Source organism: Mastigoproctus giganteus, chromosome 3 (genome assembly GCF_048544385.1).
Source record: "Mastigoproctus giganteus isolate SK-2022 chromosome 3, ASM4854438v1, whole genome shotgun sequence".
NCBI classification, from domain to species: domain Eukaryota; kingdom Metazoa; phylum Arthropoda; class Arachnida; order Uropygi; family Thelyphonidae; genus Mastigoproctus; species Mastigoproctus giganteus.
The window spans coordinates 161,954,575-161,981,710 of record NC_143577.1 but is presented as its reverse complement, the minus strand read 5'-3'; the positions used below and the strand labels follow the sequence as shown (position 1 = coordinate 161,981,710).

The 27,136-nt window shown below is 37.8% G+C and overlaps 1 protein-coding gene across 1 annotated transcript in view; it reads left to right on the top strand.

Annotated features, from left to right (window-relative positions):
* Positions 1-27,136, top strand: part of LOC150088371 (phospholipid-transporting ATPase ABCA3-like) — a 335,787-nt gene that overhangs the window by 26,277 nt on the left and 282,374 nt on the right. The window contains exon 4 of the mRNA XM_090370138.1: positions 26,337-26,466. Within this exon, the coding sequence (XP_090226264.1) occupies positions 26,337-26,466 (130 nt within the window). The remainder of the gene's footprint in view (positions 1-26,336; positions 26,467-27,136) is intronic.

The following is a 27,136-nucleotide window of genomic DNA, read 5'->3' as shown; positions in this document are numbered from 1 at the left end:
CTTGTGTCAGCCTTCGATCCATCCTCCTTTGTGAATTGGGATCACATTTGCACATCTCCAGTTTATGGATACCTCCCCTGAGTCCAAGGAAGCTCTCATCATTATGTCTAAGGGTTTGCTTACTTCCTTTGCTACCTCCTTTAATATAAGTGGATAGATTCCATCCACCCCAGGTGCCTTTCTTATGTTTATCTTCAACAGTTTCTCCTCCACTTTACTCAGTTATTACACGATTATCTAGCTTACTGCCAGTGTTTAATAGACCTCTGGCATTCCACTCCCTGAATAACTCCTCATATGTGAATGTAGATGTAGAATATTCATTTAGTTTGTTATCTACCTGAGCAGGATCATCAACAGTTGAACCATAAACATCAAGCGGAAAAATCTGATTCATCCCCTTCCTTCCAGAGTTTACATAAGTAAAGAATTCTTTGCTGTTTTTCTTTGCATCCTTTGCCAAAGATTTCTCGTAATCTGCCTTTGCCTGCCTAACCTCCTTTGTGACTTGGTTACAGACCAGCTTATATCTATCACAGGCTTCTGTGTCGCCTGTTAATTTATATGTATCCCATGCATTTTTCTTCTCTGCCACATGTCTACTTAATTCATCTGACATCCATTTAGGCCTAAATCTTGAACAATATTTCTTAGTTGGTATGAAAAGCCTAGTAGCTTCCAAGATTAATTCTTTGAATGCTTACCATTTTGAATTTGCTGTTGGTAACATCATCAGTTGGTCCCACCTTATAGAATTTAAATACTGTCTGAGACCACCATAGTCACCTTTACGAAAGCAAAAACCCTTCCCTTTACCCTTAATGGTAACCTCTTTGTGTAAATCCCACTTCAGCACACTATGATCACTGCCACCTAGTGGTTCCTTTATCTGCTGATTCTTAATGCATGAAGAATCACTACTGATAATCAGATCAAGAGTATTACTCCCCCTAGTTGACTCCCAAACATGCTGCTGTAGAAAACAATCATCCAATAAATCCACAAAAGTCTTGCTAGAAAACTCATCTCTGTACTCATTTCAGTGTGTGAGTGATCAACCCACAAATTCCAATCAATCTCTGGGAAATTAAAATCCCCCATTATAAGACACTCTGATTTACTGGCCCACTCAATTTCTCTGCACAATTGCTCATTATACTCATCACATTCATTAGGCCTATAACGCACACCTACTGTCATTTTTCCTTACCTAGAAATTATGTCACAACAAACAGACTCAACATTGCATTGTCCACCAACATCAATTGTATATACTTCCTTAGATTTTATGTGTTTCTTAATTAACAGCATAACCCCTCCTCACTTTCTGTTCTGTCTATCCTTTCTGTACACATTGTACTCCCCAAATTTCAATTCTGTACTGCTTATGTCTGTGTGACACCACGTCCCTGATATCCCAACAATATCCGCCTTTGATCTCTTGACTAGCACTTCAAGCTCATCAAATTTATTAACTATACTCCTAGCATTGTTGTACATGCAAGTATACATGCACCTGTTTCTCCTCTTGGTTACCCTAACACAGCCCATGTATTTACTTGTTCTACTATGACTCCCAGCAGTCCTGGAAAGCCCCATTGCCTTGCTCTCCAGCATGCTGCTCAATTGCATGTCAATAGAAGCAGTGCAAGAATCACTTTCACCTCTGCCAGCACCTACCATTAATCTATTAGTCCATGTATCTCCAGAAGCTAGCAGTTTTCTGACCCACCTAACTCTGCTTTGATAACATCAGCAAATATTTTTGCACCCTTTCTATTTAAGTGTATCCCATCCCTGTAGAAGTGTCTCCTGTTAGCACAAACCAGGTTAAGAAAAATTCTGCCCCTTGAGCCTTGCACAATCTCTCTAGGGCCGAATTGATCAACAAGGCTCTCATCATATACTCCCTCCTATCGTGTCTGGGCAGAATTGCAGACACTTTTAAATTCAATCCTAAATCATGGCTTTTTTTCAGCGTTGTCTTGTACTTGTTGCAGAACTTAAGCATTTCTTGATAACAGCAACCCTTTTTTGTTCCATTCACATCTTGTTGTCCTTCTCTGTACTCATTTCAGCAGCTCTACATCCTTCCTAAAATGAGGCCTCCAGACTTGTATGCATTACTCAAGGTATGCCCTGACTATTTCCTTATACAAGGGGACAATCACCTTCTTATCCCTGCTAGCAAATATATAATATGTCCTGTATATCATTGACAAGACACCATGAGTTACTACGCTTGCAGCCTGTTTGCACTGGTCAGAAAAGTTCATATTTGACTTCATAATTACCAACACGTCCTTTTCATTCTACACTATCCTTAGTGCAGTATCACATGGTACGTTATTCTAGGGTTACTGCTTTCCAAATGCAGTACTTTACATTTGTCAATGTTTAATTCAGTTGTCACCTCTCAGCCTGTCCGCTCAACTTTTCTAGATCCTGTCATAATAGTAGTGTACTATCATTACTGCCATTAACAATCCTGCCAATCTTCATATCATCTGGAAACTTGTATACCTTCATAAATATCATTGATAAATACAGAAAACGACAGTGGACCCAACACCAATCCCCTTTTGAACTTCACTAATAACATTAGTCCACGAAGAGCAGCGTACATTGATTACTACTCTCTGTCTTCTTCCACTCAACCACCCTTTTATCCACTGTAACAATTTGCCCTTAATACCATACTGCTCCAATTTGTGCAATAGTCTTCCATGTGCAGCAGTATTTCCATGTGCAAAAGCTTTCCTGAAATCCAAGTATATGATATCAGAATTATTTTTTGCATCTAGTTCCTTTGTGACCACATCATAATATCCGATCAAATTTGTCAGATGATGTAGAAGTCTAGATGATCCTGCAATAGTTCTTTAACCAGTAACTCCATTATTTTCCCCGGAACATAAGTTAAACTAACAGGTCTGTAATTACTCATGTCACCCTTTGATTCATCTTTGTGAGTTGGGGATACATTTGCAAATCTCCAGTCTGTGGGGATGTCCCCTGAGTCCAAGGATTCTCGCATAATTATGGCTAAGGGTGTTCTTACTTCCTTTCCCACCTCCTTTAATATAATTGGTAGATCCCATCCACTCCAGGTGCCTTTTTTATGTTTAACTTCAACAATTTCTTCTTCCCCACTTTGCTCTCATTTATTACAAAATCAGTACAATTCCTGTTAGTGTTTAATAAGCTTCTGTCCTCCACTTCCCTACAGAATTCCTCATGCGTGAATGTAGATGCAAAATACTCATTCAGTTTGTCGGCTGTCTGAGCAGGATCGTCCATTTGACATAGATGGACAGTGCAGTGTTGAGTCAGTTTGGTGTGACATTAGTGCTGGGAAAGAAAAAACGAAAGAAGCAGTGTGTTATAGGCCTAATGACTCTAATGAGTACAATGAACAGTTGCACAAAGAAATAGAGCGGACGAATTAATCAGAATGTCTTATAATGGGGGATTTTAACTTTCCAGATATTGACTGGAACTTGTGGTTGATCACTCGCACACTAGCAAGACTTTTGTGGATTTATTGGATGATTGTTTTCTGCAGCGGCATGTTCGAGAGGCAACCAGAGAGAATCATACTCTTGATCTGGTTATCAGCAGTGATTATTTGTGCATTAAGAATTTGCAGATAAAAGAACCGCTAGATGGCAGTGATCACAGTGTACTGATGTGGGATTTACTTAAAGATTGACTACCATCATGGGTGAAGGGAAGTGTTTTTGCTTTCATAAAGGTGACTACAGTGGTCCCAGACAGTTTTTAAATGATCCTCCTCCAGTCTGTGTAAGTTGTAAACAAAATGGGAGACCCAGAGATCATTCAAAAAGAGATTAAAACTTTTTAGAGTGTAGATGATGGTGTGTATTAACAAAAGTAAGAACTGATTATGAATAATCAGCAAATTCAACTTGGAAAAAAAGATTTATATATTTTGCAGGTTAATGGTCAAGATTCTCATAGTATGGTCTTGTTTGGTGGAAAGAATGGAGGAGGAGGATATTCTTGTGTTGGTGTAAGAGTTCTGTATCATAAATGAACAAGTTTTGGGATTTCCCCTGGCATATAAGGTTTTGAAGTATAGGACTAGATGCCAGGCTGCAGTCATTGTTTGGAATCATAAGATGACAGTAATTCAAATGAGTAATAAATGTTTTTCACATGGAGTATGTACTGAATTAATGGGTACATTTGGAGTAATATATTTAATGAGTATGTAATGAATATCATGAGAAAATTTCCATTTTTTGCAATGGATGTTAATGCAAAAATCAGTTTTGTGGGGTAGTGCAGAAACTGATAATAGCGAAGAATTATTTGAGGAGTTTATATAAGGAAATAGATTGTATGTACTGAATACAAGAGAACAAAACATATTCAACTTCATCAGGTGAATCACATATTGATTTAACCTTGGTGTATGTCTGCTGTTTTTGATAAATAATAGATCGGCAGGAGATATGTGATCACAGATGCATTAATTAAAGACAGCTAATAATCAAAGATAGAACAGTTTTGTAATAATAAGGCATTCTCTTAATGTACAAAATTTTAGAGAATGTATTAATATTAGCCATATGGTGCTAGGAAGCCCAAAGCTTATGGTGCACCAGCCAAAAAAAAAACAGAGTAAAATAATAATAATAAAAAAATGAAATAAAAAAAATAATTAATAAATAATAAAAGAAAAGGAAATAGACAACCTGTGCATTTCCTTCCTACTGTAGGTTACTATCCAGCTGACCTTTGATCCCAAACTGTCAGCCTCTACCACACATATAATTAAATTATTCTAATAATTTATAACTCGCTGGCTAAAATAAAACTTCCTACAATCCAGTTTAAACATCTATCCCTGTAACTTGAATTTATAGCCCCTAGTTCTAGAATCATTTATAACCATGAAAATTTCATCCTCTCATTCATTTTACTTTTGCTTCTCAGAGCCATAAACACATCAGTCAAGTCTCCTCTAAGGTGCCTATTTTCCAAGTCTTTCCTTATGTGGACGCCCTTTTGCCAATCTCACCAGGCGAGTTACCCATCTTTGGACCCTTTCAAGAAACTCGATGTCTTTTTTTTTAGGTGCAGTCTCCATACTTGAACACAGTATTCCAAGTGTGGTCTAACAATAGCCTTATATAATAGGATTATGACATCCTTATTGACTGATGTGTTTATCTCTACTAGCAAATGTTTAATAAACCATCAATTAGCATTAGCATTAGTAGAGGCATATGATGCAAGAAAGCAAGCTTATTCAGCATCAGCCAAAAAAAAAGAAAAAAAAAAAAAAAAAAACAACCACTACTCCCATTTCACCCCTCAATTCGTTCGAAATACCTGTCCAGCTGAGCCTTAAATTTGTTTAGGCTATCAACTTCAACAACAAGCGATGGAAGTCTATTCCACAAACCAACTGCCCGCTGGCTAAAGGCGAATTTCCGCACATCTATCCGACATCCGTCCTTCCTCAATTTGAATTTATGCCCTCTCAGGTGATTATTCTGAGCAAGAGGAAGAATTCCATCGGCATTGAGCATGCTCAAGCCATTCAAAGCCTTGTACACCTCTATCAGATCACCTCGGCGATGCCTAGTCTCCAGGCTCTGTAATTTGCAAAATTTAAGCCTTTCTTCGTAAGAGCAACCCTTTGTTCCATAAACTAATCTTGTTGCCCTTCTCTGTACTCGTTCCAGCAGCTCTACATCCTTCTTGAAATGAGGCCTCCAGACCTGTATACAGTACTCAAGATGTGGCCTGACCAATGCCTTATACAAGGGAATAATCACATCCCTGTCCCTGCTAGAAAAATTCCTGTATATCATTGACAAGACACCATGAGCTACTCTTGCAGCTCGTCTGCACTGCTCAGAGAACTTCATATCTGCCTGCACAATTACCCCCAGGTCCTTTTCATTCTCTACCACTGTCAGCGTAGTACCACAGAGTTGATACGTTGATCTGGGGTTACTGTTTCCCATATGTAGTACTTTACATTTGTCAATGTTAAACTTCATTTGCCACCTCTCAGCCCATCTGCTCAACCTTTCCAGATCCTGTTGCAGCAGCATAGTATCAGTAGTGTCCTTAACAACCCTGCCAACCTTTGTATCGTCTGCAAACTTGGACATTAAGCCTGATACACCATCGTCAATATCATTTATAAATACAGAAAACAACAATGGACCCAACACTGAACCCTGAGGAACTCCACTAATAACATTAGTCCACGTTGAGCAGTGTCCATTGATTACCACTCTCTGTCTTCTGCCACTCAACCATCCCTTTATCCATAGCAGCAATTTGCCTCGAATGCCACACTTCTCCAATTTGTGCAGCAGTCTTCCATGCGCAACAGTATCAAAAGCCTTTCTAAGATCCAAATATATAATATCAAAGTTATTCCCTGCATCCAGTTCTTTTGTGACTACATCATAGTATCCAATCAAATTGGTCAGACAAGACCTGCCCTTAACAAACCCATGCTGTGTCTGAGCTATAACTGAATTCTTGTCCATATAATCCTGCAGTGCTTCTTTAACCAGTGCCTCCATTAATTTTCCTGGAACCGAAGTTAAACTAACAGGTCTATAATTACTTGTGTCAGCCTTTGATCCTCCTTTGTGAATTGGGGTTACATTTGCACATCTCCAGTCCATGGGTACCTCCCCTGAGTCCAAAGAAGCTCTCATAATTATGGCTAGGGGTTTGCTTACTTCCTTTGCTGCCTCCTTTAATATAACTGGATAGATCCCATCCACCCCGGGTGCCTTTTTTATGTTTATCCTCAACAATTTCTCCTCCACTTTCCTCTCAGTTATTAGAAAATCATCTAGCTCACTGCCAATGTTTACTTCACCTACGACATTCCCCTTCCTGAATAACTCCTCATGTGTGAATGTAGATGCAAAATACTCGTTTAGATTGTTAGCCACCTGAGCTGGATCCTCAACTGTTGAACCATCAACATCCAGTGGACCAATCTGATTCATCCCTTTCCTTCTTGAGTTTAAATAGGTAAAGAACTCTTTTCTGTTTTTCTTTGCATCCTTTGCCAAGGATTTCTCATAATCTGCCTTTGCCTGCCTAATCTCCTTTGTGACTTGGTTACAGACCAACTTATATCTATCATAGGCTTCCACGTCACCCATTAATTTGTATGTATCCCATGCATTTTTCTTCTCTGCCATATGTCTCATTACTTCATCTGACAACCATTTAGGCCTGAACCTTGAACAATATTTCTTGGTTGGTATGTAAAGCCTGGTAGCTTCCAAGATTAGTTCCTTGAATGCTTCCCATTTTGAATTTGCTGTTGGTAACATCATCAGTTGGTCCCACTGTATAGAATTTAAATACTGTCTCAGACCAGCATAGTCTCCTTTACGAAAGCAAAAACCCTTCCCTTTACCTCTGATGGTAGTTACCTCCTTGAGTAAATCCCACTTCAGCACACTGTGATCACTGCCACCCAGTGGTTCATTTATCTGCAGATTCCTAATGCATGAAGAATCACTACTGATAATCAGATCAAGAGTATTACTCCCTCTAGTTGCCTCCCGAACATGCTGGTGTAGAAAACAATCATCCAATAAATCCACAAAAGCCTTGCTAGTGTGTGAGTGACCAACCCACAAATTCCAGTCAATATCTGGGAAATTAAAATCCCCCATTATAAGACTCTCTGATTTACTGGCCCACTCTATTTCCCTGTACAGTATCTTGTTATACTCATCAGAGTCATTAGGCCTATAGCACACTCCTACTCTCAATTTTGATTTACCTATGCTTATGTCACACCAAACTGACTCAACACTGCACTGTCCAGCGATGTCAACTGGCTTCACTTCCTTGGATTTTATGTGTTTTTTAACTAATAGCATAACCCCTCCTCCCTTCCTATCCTGTCTATCCTTTCTGTAGACGTTGTACTCCCCAAATTCCAGTTCTGCATTCCTTATATCTGTGTGACACCACGTCTCTGATATCCCAACAATATCTGCCTTTGATGTTTTGAGTAATACCTCAAATTCATCAAATTTATTTACTAAACTCCTAGCATTAGTGTACACGCAAGTATACATGCACCTGTTTCTATTCTTAGCTACCCTAACACAACCCATGTGTTTACTTGTACCGCAATGACTTCCAGCAGTCTCTGAAATATCCTGCATCTTGTTTTTCAGGCTTCTGCTCATTCCAATAGAAGCAGTGCAAGAATCTCTTTCACCTCTGCCCGTGGCTTCTGTTAATCCATTAGTCTTTGTCTCCCTCCAAGCTAGCAGTTTTCCGACCCACCTAACACTGCCTCGATAGCATCAGCAAATATTCTTGCACCCTTTCTATTTAAGTGTATCCCATCCCTGTAGAAGCAATCTCTCCTGTTAACAAGTACAGTCCAGGCTGAAAAAAATTCTACCCCTTCAGCCTTGCACAATCTTTCCAGGGCCGAATTGATTGACAAGGCTCTCATCATATACTCCCTCCTATCGTGTCTGGGCAGAATTGCAGACACTTTCAAATTCAACCCTACTTCACGGCTTTTTTTCAACAGTGACCTGTACTTGTTAAGTAATTCCGCTGGTCTCCTACTCTTAATATCATTAGTGCCAACGTGTACAACTATATCACCTTTTGTGCCCTTAAAAGATGATATCTGCTCTACAACGTCATCAACCTTTGCCCCTGGCAGACATACCCTGGTCCTGTTCCACCTATCCTTTTTACAAAGCATGTTCCCCGTTTCCCTGACAGTTGAGTCACCAACAACTACTAGTTCCTGTTGGACCAGCGCATTCTGCCTTGGGGGCTGCCTCTGTGTTGCAAGATGACCAAGTCCAAGCTCTGGTGTTGATGTGGGCAGCTGAGAGCTTGATGGGCCCCTCAATTTATTTCCTTCGAGGGCATCCACCCTGTCCTTCAAGGTCTCATATAGGCCCATAACAACGCCAAGTTGTCGCCTAATTTCCTTGCACTCCTTGCATCGTGCACACACAAAGACATCCCCCATGGCAGTATCATGTCCCGTACCCGATTGCTCCGCAAACATCAAGCAAACAGTGCATCTTAAAAGGCCGTGATTCAGGGGGCAACCGCCCCCCCTCAGTTCTCCCCTGAGTCACAGCACTCCCATTAGCTTGAGCCTTTTGCTTTGCTGCTCTGGTCAGAGTCATGATTTCGATTTAAATGTCAATAAAATTACAATTTCAGAACAAAATTAAAACCTTAAACTTGTATCTTAACACAGTTATAACGCTATATTTATTTTTCGGTATCGAGTGTTATCTACGAGTTCCCTTTATATAACTTCCGTATCAAGTATGTATTAATTATTTGCTACGTTTGTACTCTAAGTCGTTATATATATATAGTTAAAAGTACAATTTAATTGACAATGAAGTTTAACAAGATTAATAGATGTACTGATTAATTGACAATATTATATTATGCACTATACTATACAAAGCTAATGCTATCGAATTCCGGATATGCTGTATCGCGCTTCAGTAACGAGTGTTATCTACGAAATCCCTTTATATAACTTCTGTATCAAGTTATGTATTAATTATTTATTTTTACTAATTATTTATGTTCCGTAACCTAAGTGGTTACGGAACATAAATAATTAGTAAAAATAAATAATTAATGTATAGTTAAAATTACAATTTAATTGCCAATGAATTTCGACAAGATTAATAGATTTTTCTGATTAATTTTCACGTAGCAATGGCGGCCGTTTATGAACGGTAAACACGTGGATTTGATACCCTTTCCGATACTAAGTAATACCTATAAAATCTCTATCTAAGTTATTTTAACTTTAAGTACCATAAATAGGAATATAAAGCTACTCTAGAAATAAGTTAATATGTCAATTTAAACTAATAAAGCAGAAAATAAATCAGAAAAAACTTCTCTATTCCAAGAGCGGCAGAAAGGCACGTCCGCACAGGAAATCCTCGACCTCAGACCACCTTGGACCATCAATAGGACACCTTGGACCTTCCTTGCAACCTGTCTAACAATGCTCAGAGAACTTCGTGTCTGACCGTATCGTAACTCCCAAGTCCTTTTCTTCCACTATTGACTTTAGTTCAACTCTACTAAGTGTATAAGTTATTTTGGGGTTACTGTTCCCCAGGTGTAAGACCTTGCACTTTGCTGGATTAAAGCATAGCTGCCACTTTTCTGACCATACCTGAATGTCAATCTAGGTCACTCTGAAGAAGCTCTGCTTGACGGTGATCATTAATCACTCTACCAATTTTAATGTCATCTGCAAATTTAGACATCACACCCTCTATCCCTTCATCAATGTCATTTAAGAAAATCAAAAACAACAGTGGTCCCAGTACTGATCCTTGGGGGGGGGGCCCCACTTTTTACATTAACCCAATCTGAGGAATAACCATTTATCACAACCCTCTGCCTCCTGCCTTGAAGCCATCCTGCTATCCATCTAAGGATTTTCTCTGTGATTCCAACCTGTTCCAGCTAATAAAGTAACCACTCGTGTGGGACTGAGTCAAATGCTTTGCTGAAATCTAAATAAACAATGTTGAAATTATTTCCTAAATCCAGCTCATGAGTGATCCTGTCAATATACAGCGAACCCAGGGCCAGACAAAGGTATTTTTGTACCCCAGGAAGATACCTTTCAGCGCCCCCTTTATTGAGAATATATATATAATTTTTAATGATTTGTAAAATTTGGCACTCCGGGCAAGCACTCTGTTAGCCCATACCGTAATCCGGCACTAAGCTAACCAGATTTGTTAAACATGATTTTCCCTTTACAAAACCATGCTGCATATCCTTCAGAATTCCATTTCTATCTAAATGATCCTGAATTGCACTCTTGATCATTGCTGCTATGATTTTCCCTACTACTGAAGTAAAAATCATAGAGGGAAATTACTGACTGGAAAAATCAGAGTGGGAAATTACAGACTGGTCAGTAATTTCCCACTCTGATTTTTCTTGGAAATTTGCCATTAGCCAGTGGGTAGTGGGAAATTACTGACTGGTCAGTAATTTTACACTGCCCCCTTAGAACTGCCCTTATTTATTGGCGATACATTGGCACTTTTTCAATCCAACAGAATCTCTCCTGAGTCGAGTGATGCTCTCATAATTAGCCTCAGCGATTCAATGCACTCACTTGTCACCTCCCTTAAGATTATAGGGTATATACCATCAACCCCATGAGCCTTAGCCTCTAGGCTCCAGTGTGGCATTGGAGGCAAATTGTTGCTATGGATAAAGGGATGGTTGAGGGGGAGAAGACTGAGAGTGGTAATCAATGGACACTGCTCATCGTGGACTAATGTTATTAGTGGAGTCCCTCAGGGTTCAGTGTTGGGTCCATTATTGTTTTCTGTATTTATAAATGATATTGATGATGGTATATCAAGCTTAATGTCCAAGTTTGCAGACAATACAAAGGTTGGCAGAGTTGTCTCATCACTACTGATGAGAAGATATGCTGCTGCAACAGGATCTGGAAAGGTTGAGCTGATGGGCTGAGAGGTGGCAAATGAAGTTTAACATTGACAAATGTAAAGTACTACATATGGGAAACAGTAACCCCAGAGCAACGTATCAACTCTGTGGTACTACACTGACAGTGGTAGAGAATGAAAAGGACATGGGGGTAATTGTGCAGGCAGATATGAAGTTCTCTGAGCATTGCAGACAGAGTAGCTCATGGTGTCTTGTCAATGATATACAGGAGTTTTTCTAGCAGGGATAAGGAGGTGATTATTCCCTTGTATAAGGCAATGGTCAGGCCACACCTTGAGTACTGTATACAGGTCTGGAGGCCTCATTTTAAGAAGGATGTAGAGCTGCTGGAACGAGTACAGAGAAGGGCAACAAGATTAGTGAATGGAACAAAGGGTTGCTCTTATGAAGAAGGCTTAAGTTTTGCAAATTACGGTGTCTGGAGACTTGGCGCCAGTGAGGTGATCTGATAGAGGTGTATAAAGCCTTGAATGGTTTGAGGAAGAGAATATTCTAGAATATTCTCTTCCCTAGTACTTTTCCTGACATGTTGATACAAATAACAATCACCTTGCTGATTTAAAAATTCTGTCCCCCATGTTGAGTTTCCTTCCCATTTGCTCCAATCAATTAGAGCCATATTAAAATCACCCATAATAAGACATTTCATGCTTACTTGCCCATTCCATTTGCATGTAGAGGCTCTCACCATAATCTTCACAATCACCTAGCCTGTAGATTACTCCCACTCTCATTATACCTTTTCTTCCAACTATCTCATGCCATATAGATTGTATACTAATAACGCGAAACATCTGGTTCCGGGAAAGCTTTTGTTGCGCTCAGGCTGCTTTTTATAAGAAGCATGACCCCCTTCTATCTGCCCTATCTTTCCTAAAATACATTGTACATCATCATCATCATCAGCCATTTTCAATCCACTGCAGGATGAAGGCCTCTCCAGCAACTTTCCAGTTACTTCTGTTTTGTGCAATGGCCATCCATTTATTACCCACAAACTCATGAATTTCATCAATCCATCTCCGCCGTTGTCTTCCAGGTTTTCTTCTAGCTCCTCTTGGGTACCATTTTGTTATTTTCTTAGTCCATCTGTCATCGTGTCTTCAAGCTATGTGTTCTGCCCAAGACCATTTTAGTTCTTTAGTTTTGACAAGAATGTCCTTTACTTGAGTTTGCTGCCTAATCCACGTGTTTCTCTTCTTATCTAACAGTCTGATTCCCAATATAATTCGCTCCATTCTTCGCTGTGTAGTTCTCAGCTTCTCTTCCATTCTCTTGGTGAGTGACCAAGTTTCACTTCCATAAGTCATGGTGGGGAGTATACATTGGTTCATTATTTTACATTTCAGACAAACTGGGATATTGTTCCTCAGTATGTGACTATATTTCCTAATGCTATCCATCCAAAATTTATTCTTCTCTTGACTTCCAGCCATTTATCATTATTACAGCTAATAACTTGTCCCAGATAAGTATATGACTCCACCTTTTTAATTACTGCTCCTTCAATCATTACATCCCTTTCTGTGGCATACTTGTTCATCATTACTTTTGTTTTAGCCATATTCATTTTTAGTCCAAAATCCTTACTAAATGTACATAACTGATTAAGATTTTCCTCTAATTCTTTGGGATCGTGGCTTATGACCACAATGTCATCTGCAAATCGTAAATGGTTTAGGTACTCTCCATTCACATTGACTCCTTTCTGCGACCAGTCTAATCTTCTGAAAGCTTCCTCAAGGGCAGCAGTAAACAACATGGGAGATATTGTGCCTCCTTGTTCGTGACTTTGAACAGGCGTTTTGGACGTCGATGGATTGGCCGTGGTGGACCTGTTGCCTGGCCCCCACGCTCACCTGATTTATCGAGCCTTGATTTCTTTGTGTGGGGGGGGGCCCTTAAATCTATCGTGTATGAATCGCCTGTGGAGATGGAAATGGTTCTCATGGCGAGATTCATCTGCACTGCTGCTACTGTCAAAGAAACTCCAGGTGTGTTCAACCGTGTCCACCAATCCATGCTGCGTCAGTGTCACGAATGCATCGCGTCTCATGGTGGAACCTTCGAGAATCTGTTGTAACATCATAAAATGCATCCATCTCGTACTCCATTGTTAATATTTTGTGAAATAAATGTTTGCCACTAATTACTGTCTTGTGTCATTTCTGCTTCTTGTGCCTCTGCTACTACTTTCCCGTGACGTTTTTGATTATGGGTTCCTATGCGATTCACATTCCTTTAGATGTTACCTACCTCCCCTAAACGTTTGTACCAATATTTTTGAGACACCCTGTAGAGGCAGTTCTAGAAGCATAGTGGGTGACAATGGACCAGGCAATCAGACTTCGGTGATAGGGATAATTATAATGGCAGTAATCAATGGCGCAGTACAGGGACAGAAATGGAATTCTGTAAGAAATGCAATGTAATGCAATGGAAAGTCATTCATGTTTAACTGACCTGGTTAGTTATTCTGACAGTAAATCATGAGTTGGATGCAGGGCATTAGGTTTGTGATTAATGATTATTCTTCAGATTGGGCTAATGTAAGAAGTGACAATCCACAAGGATTGATACTGGGACCAGTCTTGTTTCTAATTTTCTTAAGTGACATTGATGAAGGGATAGAAGGCATGATGTCGAAATTTGCAGATGATGTGAAATGATCAAAATAACGTATGCTTCATGCGATTGAATTAAACACGCGAAAGTTCTTTGTGCAGTGCAGACAGCCACAAGGAGGATATGTGGTGTCCTATCAATGATCCATTGTGCATTTGGTTGTAGATATAGGAAGGTCATATTCAATGTACAAGGCAGTTCAGAGATAAACAACCCATCCTGTGAGATCTGAAAAAGATGCCCATATAAGATAAGAGTTTGAAATGGTCTACAAAGCTTGATAACTAGGCACCTTGGAGGAGACCTCTTTGAGGTCTGTTAGGTTTTCAGAGGGAACAGTAAAGTGAATAAAGTTGTTGTTGTTGTTTGTTTGGTTTTTAGGAGCATTAGCAACTAAGGCCACATTGCTCCGGGATATGCGGTGGTCATTCCCTGACCTTTCTGCATCCTCCGTATTTGGTGGTGATGGGCGCAAACCCCGGTCTAATCAAGAAGCGTGTGCTACGAACTGCTGCTCCTTCCCACCTGGCTACGGAGGCGCCTAGTGAATAAAGGCAAATTTCAGTTATAAATGATTCTAGAACTAGAGACCATTAATTAAAATTACGGTGGGGGAAGAGGCTAACTTTGATTGAATTGTAGGAGGTTTTCTTTTTGCTGATGAGTTGTTAATTACTGGAATAACTATCTTGATAAATAGTAGACTATGAAGAAATTCGAAGGTCAGCCTAATAGGTATCTACACGAGGAGGGAAACATATAGGTATTATTTTATTTAGTTTATTTTTCTTTTTTGGCTTGTGAAGTTAAAGCCTGGGACTTCCTTGCACTGTAGGAGTAATACTAATCTATTTTTGTCATGTCTCTAAATAATAAATTGAATAATTTATTGTTCGTTTAATTTTCATGCTTGAAAACTTAATAATTGAATCATTGAAGCAAAACATCAGTATTTTTTTATCCTGTGAGATGTTGCTGATGTGTGTGTCCCCCCATCCTGGTTCTGCCCTTGGTGACAGTCATTGCATGTGCAACTATATGTTTGTACATTGCATTGCAATTATATGTTTATGAACAGTATAGTGTCAAACAATATATCTTTAGCATCTTTAGTGTTGATGGTATTGTTGCCTTTTTTTTCCCTTTTTTGTCCCTTCTAGTATTAATGCATATGTATAAAACTCTATATACATGTCTTATCATCTCAGATAAAGTATAGCAATCGTGGAAGCCACAAAATGTTAGTTTCAGCTAATTATATCTTTAAGTTTATTTGTTAGCACATTTAATTGCATGTGGATATTAGTCCTTGAGGGTTTCCGTAACCCAGTGGTCAGGAGCGGGAGTGCAGTAGCACACGCTCCTTGAGTAGACCGGGGTTCAAGCTCCTCATTGCTAAATACGGTCGATCTGCCAACCCGCACTGGACCAGCGTGGCAGATTATGGTCCATTTCCCTCAACGTGAATTGTTGAGGAGGCTTCCATCCTGCAGTGGATTGATAATGGCTCCAGTTTTTTTTATTTTTTTATTAGTCCTTGATTTATTAGCATTTGTGTCCCACTTCTGCAATAAGCATCTCGTACTCAGTTAAGAGTGCCTCTTATCTTCACAAGTTATTCAGGTTTGGTTAATTTCCATTAGCTTAAAGTTTAATAGCAGAGGTAATGAAAGTACTCTTTTTTTTTTTTTTTCTCTCCATTAGTTGTGCTATTTTCAAATGATTATTTATAACCTTCATGTTTTTCACAGGAATATATGTTTAAAATGACCCAATAAAATTATATATGCTATCTTACATTTAGAAATCATACTGGTTTGGATACATGCCAAACACGTCTCAGGAGCAGATAAATAAAGAAATTGAAGAAAAATCTGACAACTTTGAAGAAGGTCCAATTGGTAAAACTCCAGGAATTGTGATTTCAAATTTAACAAAGGTAACTATTGTTGCTGATAACTACTACTACTATACATTTTATTTAGGGGAAAAATTATCATCTTTATAAAGTAATTTCCTTTTTTGGTTCTTAATTTATTCACCATATAAAGGAAATATTATCATGGAAAGAACGTGGAAATTCCATACCATTATTAGCAGAACTATCTGATACTGACTGGGAAAAGTAAGGTTGCTTTGATCCTATGGAGTCTAAATACATAAAAGAGATGCAAATGCATCATTGAGCAAGAGGAAGAATCCCATTACATTGAGCTTGCTCAAATCATTCAAAGCCTTATACACGTCAATCAGATCACCTCGCAGGTGCCTAGTCTCCAGACGCTACAGTTTGCAGAATATAAGCCTTTCTTGGTAAGAGCACCCCTTTGTTCCAATCACCAATCTTGTTGCCCTTCTCTGTACTTGTTCCAGCAGCTCTACATCCTTCCTAAAATGAGGCCTCCAGACCTGTATAGAGTACCCAAGGTGTGGCCTGACCAATTCCTTATACAAAGGGATAATCACCTTTTTATCCCTGCTGGCAAAGTTCCTGTATATCATTGACAAAACCCCATGAGCTGCTCTGAAAACTTCATATCTGAAAGCACAATTACCCCCAAGTCTTATTTATTATCCACTTCCTTGAGTGTAGTACCACAGAGTTGGTGCGTTAATCTGCTGTTACTGCTACGCATATGCAGTATTGTGCATTTATCAATTTTAAACTACAGTTGCCACCTCTCAGACCATCAGCCCAACTTTTCCAGATGTTGTTGCAGCAGCGTACCATCTTTACTGTCATTAACAACCCTGCCAACCTTCATATCATCTGCAAACTTGGACATGGTCAGGCCATGCTTTGAGTACTGCATACAGGCCTGGAGGCCTCATTTTAGGAAGGATGTAAATTTGCTTGAGCGTGTACAGAGAAGGGCAACAAGATTGGTGAGGGGAATGAAGGGATCCTCTTACCAAGAGAGGCTGAACTTCTGCAAATTGCAGTGGCTGGAGACTAGGCACCTGTACGGTGATCTGATTGAGGTGTATAAGGCCTTGAATGGGTTGAGCACGCTGAATTCTGATGGGATCCTTCCACTTGTTCAGATTACGAACCTAAGGGGGCACAAATTCAATTTAAGAAAAGACAGATGTAGAATAGATGTGCGGAAATTTTCCTTTAGCCAGTGGGTGGTTAATTGCTGGAACAAACTTCCATCTGTCGTTGTGGAAGTTGACAGGTTAAATAAATTTAAGGAGGAACTGGACAGGCATTTGGAGGGAATGGTGTGTTTTTTTTTTTTTTTTGGCTGATGCTGCATAAGCTCATACACTTGCTTTCTTGCATCACATGCCACTACTACTACTACTACTTTCCCTTAATGCCATTCTGCTCCAATTTGTACAGCAGCATTTTATGTGTAACATAAAATGCTGCTGTACAATGCTGCTGAAATCCAAGTATATGATATCAAAATTATTTTTTGCATCAAGTTATCATCAGGTTCCTTTGTGACTACATTGTAGTATCAAATGTAATTGGTCAGACAAGATTTCTAATTAGCAAACCCATGTTGTGTCTGAACCATAACTAAACAGCCTTATCTAGATCATGGTTTCTGAAAAATTCTTTAATTATCGCTCCCTTTAGGGAGCGATAATTAGACTCTTAGACCTTTAGTTAAGAAATATTTTTAGAAGAAAATACTTTATACGAACTCTTTTTATTCAGTGGGATCCCTGAGCGTGATGCTTCTTAGCTAAAAATTCATTGTTTGGTATGATGTTATTAAGTTTAATTCTAATGTCTCCTCTTGAGCATATATCAGTTCTGTTTCTTTCCTTTGTAAATATATTATTTACTGAACTAAATCCACTTTCTACCATATAAGACATTGGAAAACAAAGAAGGACTTTGGCCATTTCAGACCACATTGTTGGATAAAGAAGTTTAGTTGTTTTTTGTCCTCACAACTCAGCTATTCCACATTTGTATCCTTCATTACATTTTAATTCAATGAGTTCTTCTTGAATTTCTTCAATAGCAGACCGGGCATCACATGCACTTGGAGCTAACATCCATGGCTTCACTTCAAAAGAAAATAAATCTGAAAATCTATTTTTCATTACACCTTTTAAAGAACACATGTGATCTGAATAATTCTTAAGATCATTCTCGGTGTGAGATTTGTTGATTTCAGTTAACTCTTGCATACCATGAAATTGTTTCTCATTAAATTGCTTTCAAACATTTCCAGTTTTTCAGTGAAGGCTTTTAATGCGTGTTTGCAATCTATCACTGTAATTAATTTCCCTTTAAGTTGAAGTGATACTTCATTAAGTTTTCGAAAAATCCAAGCCATATAGTATATGTTGTTTTTCTGTTTGCAGATCTCCTTTGCTAAATCTGTGTCTCCTTCGCTTTCTAAAAAACTAATTATCATATCAAAAAGTTTAAAAATCTTAGATAGTTTCCTTTAGAAAGCCATCTGACTTCTGTATGTAAAAGAAGCCTCACATACTGTTTTTCATTATCAACACAAAATTTTCTGAAAAGGCAATCATATTAGCTATGTGACTTCTTGATAAAGAACTGGAATAATATTTTTTGCAACCAGATGATTGTTGGTGCGCAATGCAGTTTATTGCAATAACTTTGGGACATACTTCCTTTAGGTGGGCTATAAAACCTTTGTCTTCCAACCATGGAGGTAGCACCATCAGTGGCACACGATACCAAATTTTCCATTGGTACTTGTTTTTCATCAAAATATGTTTTTACCACAGCAAAAATGGATGCTCCAGTACATCAGTTTCTAAAGATTTTATAAACAACATCTCTTCTTGCAATTTACAATCATCATCATAAATTGTCATTATTGTCATTAACTGTGGATTCATCAATCTGAATAGAAAATTTTCTCATTTTTAGTTTGTCAATTAGCTGCTCTTCATTGTTAACTAACATCTCATCGATTCGTCTTCGAATTGAATTGTTGCTTAATGGCAATGATTTTAAAATACTGGAAGGATTTTGATGTATCTCTGTTGAAATTACAGTCTCTAATGCAGGTTGTATAACAGTCTCAGCATCTGTATGAGCACTTCCAGTTTTTTCAATGATTTCTGCAATTTTATAAGATTTAATCATCCCATCATCATTTGTTTCTGTGTTCTTCTTAAATAAGGAAGTAGCAGTGTTACATTGCTCAAAATTCTGTTTTAAAATTTTAAAATATTCGATGTTTACCAACTTTATCAGAATGTTTCCTTTTTAAGTAATCTAAAAGTCTTGATGGTTTCATAACCTAATTTGAAAAATTGCAATTATACATAAGACACATTGGCTGTCTTGAGTCGAATGGGCTTTCAATAAAACCATAAGCTAGATATTCAACCAGATACTGTTGACACTTTTTCTTTTCAGCACTTTTTTTTTTTTTTTTTATGAAAACCCCAAACACAAAAGGTATCAAAACCTATAGTACTTAGTACCGTGCATGGGTTGAAGGAGAAGTATGGGGGGGGGGAATGCCGGAAACTTTGCTCTAGAGACTAAACATGGGTTTCACCACTTCAAGCCTCCAATAAGCAAAGTGGTGGTATTTCACTGGTTGATGAAAGTCATCTACCACCTTGTTGACATGATCGATGATGGGTTGAATACTTAACTACAAAGACTTAAATATTAAAATATAAACTATTTTTATTTACCTGTAATAGCCCATGTCACTCACAAAAGCACTGTGGATCAAAAATAAACAACTTCCACAAGGAAACAAGAAATCAACACTTATTGTCTCTTAGAAAGTAGAAACAGTAGACTGAAACATTTCCTCATCCCATCCATGCCTCATATATTGACCAATGAAACAAAAGAATAAATAAATAAAGCATGCCCACCATGCTACGGCCATGGTTGGCAGCTTGGTGGGCGTGGTTTATCTCCAAGGATTGTGGAGACATTACCTCTGAAAGCACTTAGGCATTTAATGCCTATGAAAAGCAAAGGAATTAAAGCAAATTCAAATAATTAAATCACACCAACTATCTACCTTTTATCAAAATTTCTAACTCGCTCCTAATATAATAGTAAAAATCAGTTGTCTTGGGGAAAAGAAAACCCAATGACAGATATTAAATATTAGTCTCAATTTTTAAACCTAACTTGAAAATTGCCCACCTGAAAAAAACTAATTTCAGTAAACCCTTGCTAATCTGGATTAACTGAAGGAAGAGGTCATCTGGATTAAGCAATAATCCAGATTAGTGAAACAAAAGATAGCTTTAAAAGAACAAAAACTTAGAACACAAGTAAATGGAAAATTTAATAAATAAAATATAGGTAGTGCTGATGAAAACAAATAAAAAAATGTCACTGTAAAGCCTTTATTTAAAAACTATAAAAAGACAATATATTTATCCCTCTATCAATGGATAAATGTATTGTCTTTTTATACATTTATCAAGTGCCACTGGCGTCGCCTGATCATTGCTGTAATTACCACTTAAATACAGTTTCTTCTAGCAACACTTATTTTGGCTTTTTTAATGTCTATCTATTTGATACACTGCTTTTATCACTCCCACATCGAATTTTGAAGAAAACATTTTTATAGATTCTTTTTGTTTTTTTAATATCTAACACAGTCTATTCATCATCATCATCATCATCATCATCATCAGCCATTTTCAATCCACTGCAGGATGAAGGCCTCTCCAGCAACTTTCCAGTTCCTTCTGTTTTGTGCAATGGCCATCCATTTATTTACTACCCACAAACTCGTGAATTTCATCTATCTATCTCTGCCGTTGTCTTCCAGGTTTTCTTCTAGCTCCTGTTGGGTACCATTCTGCTATTTTCTTAGTCCATCTGTCATTATGTCTTCAAGCTATGTGTCCTGCCCAAGACCATTTTAGTTCTTTAGTTTTGATAAGGATGTCTTTTACATGAGTTTGCTGCCTAATCCATGTGTTTCTCTTCTTATCTAACAGTCTGATTCCCAATATAATTCGTTCCATTCTTCGCTGTGTAGTTTTCAGCTTCTCTTCCATTCTTTTGGTGTGTGCCCAAGTTTCACTTCCATAAGTCATAGTGGGGAGTATACATTGGTTCATTATTTTACGTTTCAGACAAACTGGGATATTGCTCTTCAGTATGTGACTATATTTCCTGAATGCTATCCATTCAAAATTTATTCTTCTCTTGACTTCCAGCCATTTATCATTATTACAGGTAATAGCTTGTCCCAGATAAGTATATGACTCCACCTTTTTAATTACTGTTCCTTCAATCATTATGTCCCTTTCTGTGGAATTCTTGTTCATCATTACTTTTTTTTAGCCATACTCATTTTTAGTCCAAAATCCTTACTAACTGTGCACAACTGATTAAGATTTTCCTCTAATTCTTTGGGATCATGGCTTATGACCACAATGTCATCTGCAAATCGTAAATGGTTTAGGTACTCTCCATTCAAATTGACTCCTTTTTGTGACCAGTCTAATCTTCTGAAAGCTTCCTCAACACAGTCTATTAGCCAATACCAAATTCTTCAGCAATTTCTTTTCCAGGAACACAATTTTCAAGTTGTACTATCACTTTGAGCTTGTTAATGATAGTTAAAGTAACATGTTTTCTTTTTATTCCACTTTTCAAATCTTTGGCACCCATAATTATATAAAATACATTAACTTATGTACATATATACATATACAGAAGTACGCAAATGAAGCGATATAAGCAACATCTGTCCTACTCGGTGTCAACAACGATACTGAAAAAAACGGAAGACAATGTAATGCATGGTCCATCTCTCTCTCTGTGCAGTCAGAGTGACTCATCTGCCTTCCTAAATCCCATGTCTTTCGAAGTACTCAACTGTAAACAGAATTTTTCATATTTCAATCCAGATTATCCAACATCTGGATTAACTGTAACCAGATTAGTGAGGGTTTACTGTATTTCTATAATTTCTACTCAATCTACAAAATTGAAATTCTCAATATATACCTAAACAGAAGTGTTTTCTTTGATTTCCTGCCTTTAAATTTCGGAAAAAACTATTAACGCTAAAACAGAAAAAATGCACGATCAAGTATGCATTTTTTTAATTATGTCTGCAAAAAACAAGCAGGCATTCACCTTGATTACAGAAGCATCGCTGCATTTGTTTGAATTTCGCGCGTCATTGTGGTGACACTGGCTAAAACAAATCAACTCACACTGAGCCAATAATTGACTGCCCAAACTTATGTCATTCAGCATTACCAAGGTGATACAGAGAGAAAAAAAAATGAACCCAACTGTTTCTTGGATAACAAATAGTTGTGCATTATTACTTTCTAACAATATTTTGCATTATAGCTCTGTTACATGGTTGTCAAATGAACTAATGAGACTCATGGCAGAGAAGAAAAATAAAAATGCATGGGATGCATATCTTTAGGCGACACAGAAACCTACGGCAGATATAAGCTAGTCTGTAATCAAGTCACAAAGGAGATTAGGCAAGCGAAGGCAAATTACGAGAAATCTTTGGCAAAGGATGCTAAGAAAAACAGAAAGAATTTCTTTACTTAAATAAATTCTAAAAGAAAGGGTATGAATCAGATTGGTCTACTTGATATCGATGGTTCGACTGTTGATGATCCCGTTCAGATAGCAAACAAACTGAATGAGTATTTTGCACCTACATTCACACATGAGGAGTTATTAAGGTTTGAAAATGCCACACGGTTATCAAATTGTAGCAGGGTGCTTGATGATGTTGTAACTGAGAACAAAGTGGAGGAGAAATTGTTGAAGTTGAACATAAGAAAGGCACCTGGGGTGGATGGGATCTATCCAGTTATATTAAAGTAGGCAGCAAAGGAACTAAGCAAATCCTTAGCTATAATTTATGATAGTATCCTTGGACTCGGGGGAGGTCCCCATGGACTGGAGATATGCCAATGTATCCCCAATTCACCAAGGGGGATCAAAGGGTGACATGAGTAATTACAGACCAGTTAGTTTAACTTCTGTTCTGAGTCACTGGTGAAAGATGCATTGCAGGATCATCTAGACAAGACTGCAGCAATAATTCAGATACAGCATGGGTTTGTTAAGGGAAAGTCTTGTCTGACAAATTTGATTGGATATTATGATGTGGTTACAAAGGAACTGGACTCAAAAAAATAATTTTGTTTTCATATATTTGGATTTCAGGAAAGCTTTTGACACTTTTGTGCATGGAAGACTACTGTACAAATTGGACCAGAGTGGTATTAAGGGTAAGTTGCTACAATGGATAACAGGGTGGTTGAGTGGGAGAAGACAGAGGGTGGTAATCAATGGGCGCTGCTCTTCGTGGACTAATGTTATACTAAAGTGCAGACTTATACTAAAGTACAGTTCCCCAGGGTTCGGTGTTGGGCTCACTGATTCTTTTTATATTTATCAATGATATTGATGAAGGTATATCAGGCTTAGTGTTGACGTTTGCAGATAATACAAAGGTTGGCAGGGATATTAATTACAGCAATGGCAGTCTTCTACTGCAGGATCTAGATAAGTTGGGCAAATGGGTTGAGAAGTGGCAACAGAAGTTTAACATTGACAAATGCAAAGTATTGCATATGGGTAGAAGTAACCCCAGAGGAACGTACCAACTGTGTGGTACTACACTGACAGTGGTAGAAAATGAAAAAAACTTGGGGATAATTGTGCAGTCAGATACAAAGCTTTCTGAGCAATGCAAACAGGTGCAAGAGCAGGTCATGGGGTTTTGTCAAAGATATACAGGAATTTTTCTAGCAGGGAAAAGGAGGTGATTGTCTCTCTGTATAAGGTTATGATCAGGCCACGCCTTGAGTACTGCGTACAGGTCTGGATGCCTCATTTTAGGAAGGATGTAGATTTGCTTGAGCATGTACAGAGAAGGGCAACAAGATTGGTGAGGGAATGAAGGGTTCCCTTTAACAAGAGAGGCTTAAGTTCTACAAATTGCAGCAGTTGGAGACTAGGCACCTGCGAGTTGATCTGATTGAGGTGTATAAGGATTTTTCCACTTGCTCAGATTAGGAACCTAAGGGTCATAAATTCAAATTGAGGAAAGACAGTTGTAAATAGATGTGCAGAAATTTGCCTTTAGGCAGTGGGTGGTTAATTGTTGAAACAAACTTCCATCTGTCATTGTGGAAGTTGATAGCTTAAATAAATTCAAGTTGGAACTGGACAAACATTTAGAGCTAATGGTTGTGTGAATTTTCTTTTTTTTTTTTTTTGGCTGATGCTACATAAGCTCATATGCTTGCTTTCTGCATCACATGCCTCTATTACTATTTCTGTTTTGCTTTATTGCTTTACATAATTGTTGTAGGCAACAATATCGGTATAGCACATTCTCTGGATGTATATTTTTTCTTCTAACGAAATTTCAAGAAAATATTTCTATTGATAAATGCTTTATAAGTTATAAAATAATTCGTTATTCTGTGGGTAGCAGAGAATATTTTATGCTTCTAACATGTACTTTTCAATAATCCCTCCAGAAATACTGGCAATTGAGCTGCATTATAAATTTCAAACATCACTGTATGTATAGCGTATCTTTGAATGCAAATTACTATGGTTACTTGTTACTTTCGAGTGACCGCATGTTTTCTCCTTGTGCAGATGTTTTATTTTGAAAGTCCTTGCAGTAAAATCAATCAGAAGTAGTCCTTTATTTTACCTAAAGTAATTCATTATGGTGTGGGAATGGAAACTGTTTTTGCTCCTAATTGTTGTAGTACTTTTTTTTTTTTTTTTGGCTTATGCTACATAAGTTCATGTGCTTGCTTTCTTCGCCACTACTACTACTTTAGAAAAATAATTTGAACACAAAATAAATTAAAAGAACACTAAAATAGTTGATAATTGGTGCTATCTGGACAGCATTCAAACAAACAAAATTTTCTGTTTATACTCTGGAAGGACCACAGAGTCAGAAGAGTTCCCAAAATTAAGAGAATACAAGAAACAGCACAGCATTTAGCAGTCACCGGATTTGATTGTGTGAAATAACCTTCCCACAGTAAAACAAAAGAAGAGAGGGAGTAAATCTATTTTTCTAAGTTTTGCTTCCACCACTCCACATCAAACTGGGGCTGATGAAAAATTTCATGAAGGCTTTGGAAGTGAACAGTCCTGCAGTCACATACTTGCAAGAGAAATTCCCAAGACTTTGTACAGAGAAGATTAAGGCAGGCATTTTCATTGGTCCACGAATAAGGCAACTTTTTAAAGACAAACAATTTGAACGTGTCCTTAGTGATAGCGAGATGTCAGTGTGGAAAGCCTTTCGAAATGTTTCGACTGGTTTTCTAGCAAATGTTAAAGCCGGCAACTACAGGCAGCTTGTGGAAGATCTCATTACTTCTTACGAAAAGCTGGGGTGCAACGTATCATTGAAGATGTATTTCTAGTACGTACACCTTTATTTCTTCCCGGCCAAACTGAGTTTGTGGAATTTGTATGGCACCACATGTACATTCCTAGTACATGTGGTGCCATCAGCAGCGAACATAGTGAGCTCATCCGTCAAGACATCGCAGTGCTGGAACAAAGATACAAAAGTAAATGGAGTACCTCCATGTTAGCCAATTATTGTTGGATGGTGAAAAGGGATATTCCCAAAGTTGAATACAAGCGAAAGGTTAAAAAGGTCCCTTTGTTTGATACAGGTATATCCGTAGCTACGTCCTACTGCCATATAAATTAAAAATACTTGTATAAATAATAATATAAAAAAATTACTTGTATAAATATAAAAAACTACTTTTTTTCAAAAACAAGAGCCAATCTGCCATTTTAAGCACATTTCCTAGTACATTAAGTTTCATAAAACTCAATGTACTAGAAGTTTTATAAAAATTGGAAAAAATCTTCAAACTTTCAATCTTTTTTTTATTTCTGTGTTATAATTATTACACTTCTGAAAAATTGTTTTATCATTTATACTGCTATTACAGTATGGATGCTAATATAGAATATCATGATTTCATATTATAAATTACATACTGTTTCAAGAATAACCAACAAATTAAGTTTTCATTTTTAAAGCTATTTAACCTAAAAACCAGTTATATGTATGCCATATAAGAATTATTAAATGTATTGGAATTGTGCTTTTAATTATCATAAATATAAATCTCATTTCATTACTAAAACAACATTTTAATATGTAATTGTTATTTGTTTTTAGACATTTCGAACAGGAGTTGGAAAGAAATTAGCTGTTGAGAATCTCTCTCTCAAAGTATTTCGAGGACAGATTACAGCATTACTTGGACATAATGGGTCAGGCAAGACCACAACAATAAGTGTTCTTACAGGTTACATTCTTAATAATTTGTAACTTGTACTTTTTCTTTCAGTGTAGTGTTAGATCTTTTGTACGTCTATTGTTTATGCTTGGTTTGGTAATGGATCTACAAATTTTTGTTTGTTTCGTTTTTTATGTGCCCTAACCTTCAATTAGCATTAGCATTAGTTGAGGCATATGATGCAAGAAAGCAAGCTTATACAGCATCAGCCAAAAAAAAAAAAAAAACCTTGCTATTTCACCCATATGGTCACTCCAGATGTTTGTCTAGTTCAGCCTTAAATTTATTTAAGCTATCAAGTTCCACAACAACAGATGGAAGTCTATTCCAGCAATCAACTACCCGCTGGCTAAAGGCAAACTTCTGCACATCTATTCTACAACTGTCTTTCCTCAGTTTGAATCTATGCCAGGTTCTTAATCTGAGCAAGCGAAAGTATCTCGTCAACATTGAGCCTGCTCAAACCATTCAAGGCCTTATACACCTCGATCAGATCACCTTGCAGATGCCTAGTCTCCAGATGCTGCAACTTGTAGAACTTAATGCTTTCTTCGTAAGCACACCCCTTTGTTCCTCTCACCAATCGTGTTGCCCTTCGTACTCGTTCTAGCAACTCTATCCTTCCTAAAGTGAGGCCTCTAGACCTGCTGCAACAGGATATTAATAAAGTGAACTGGCA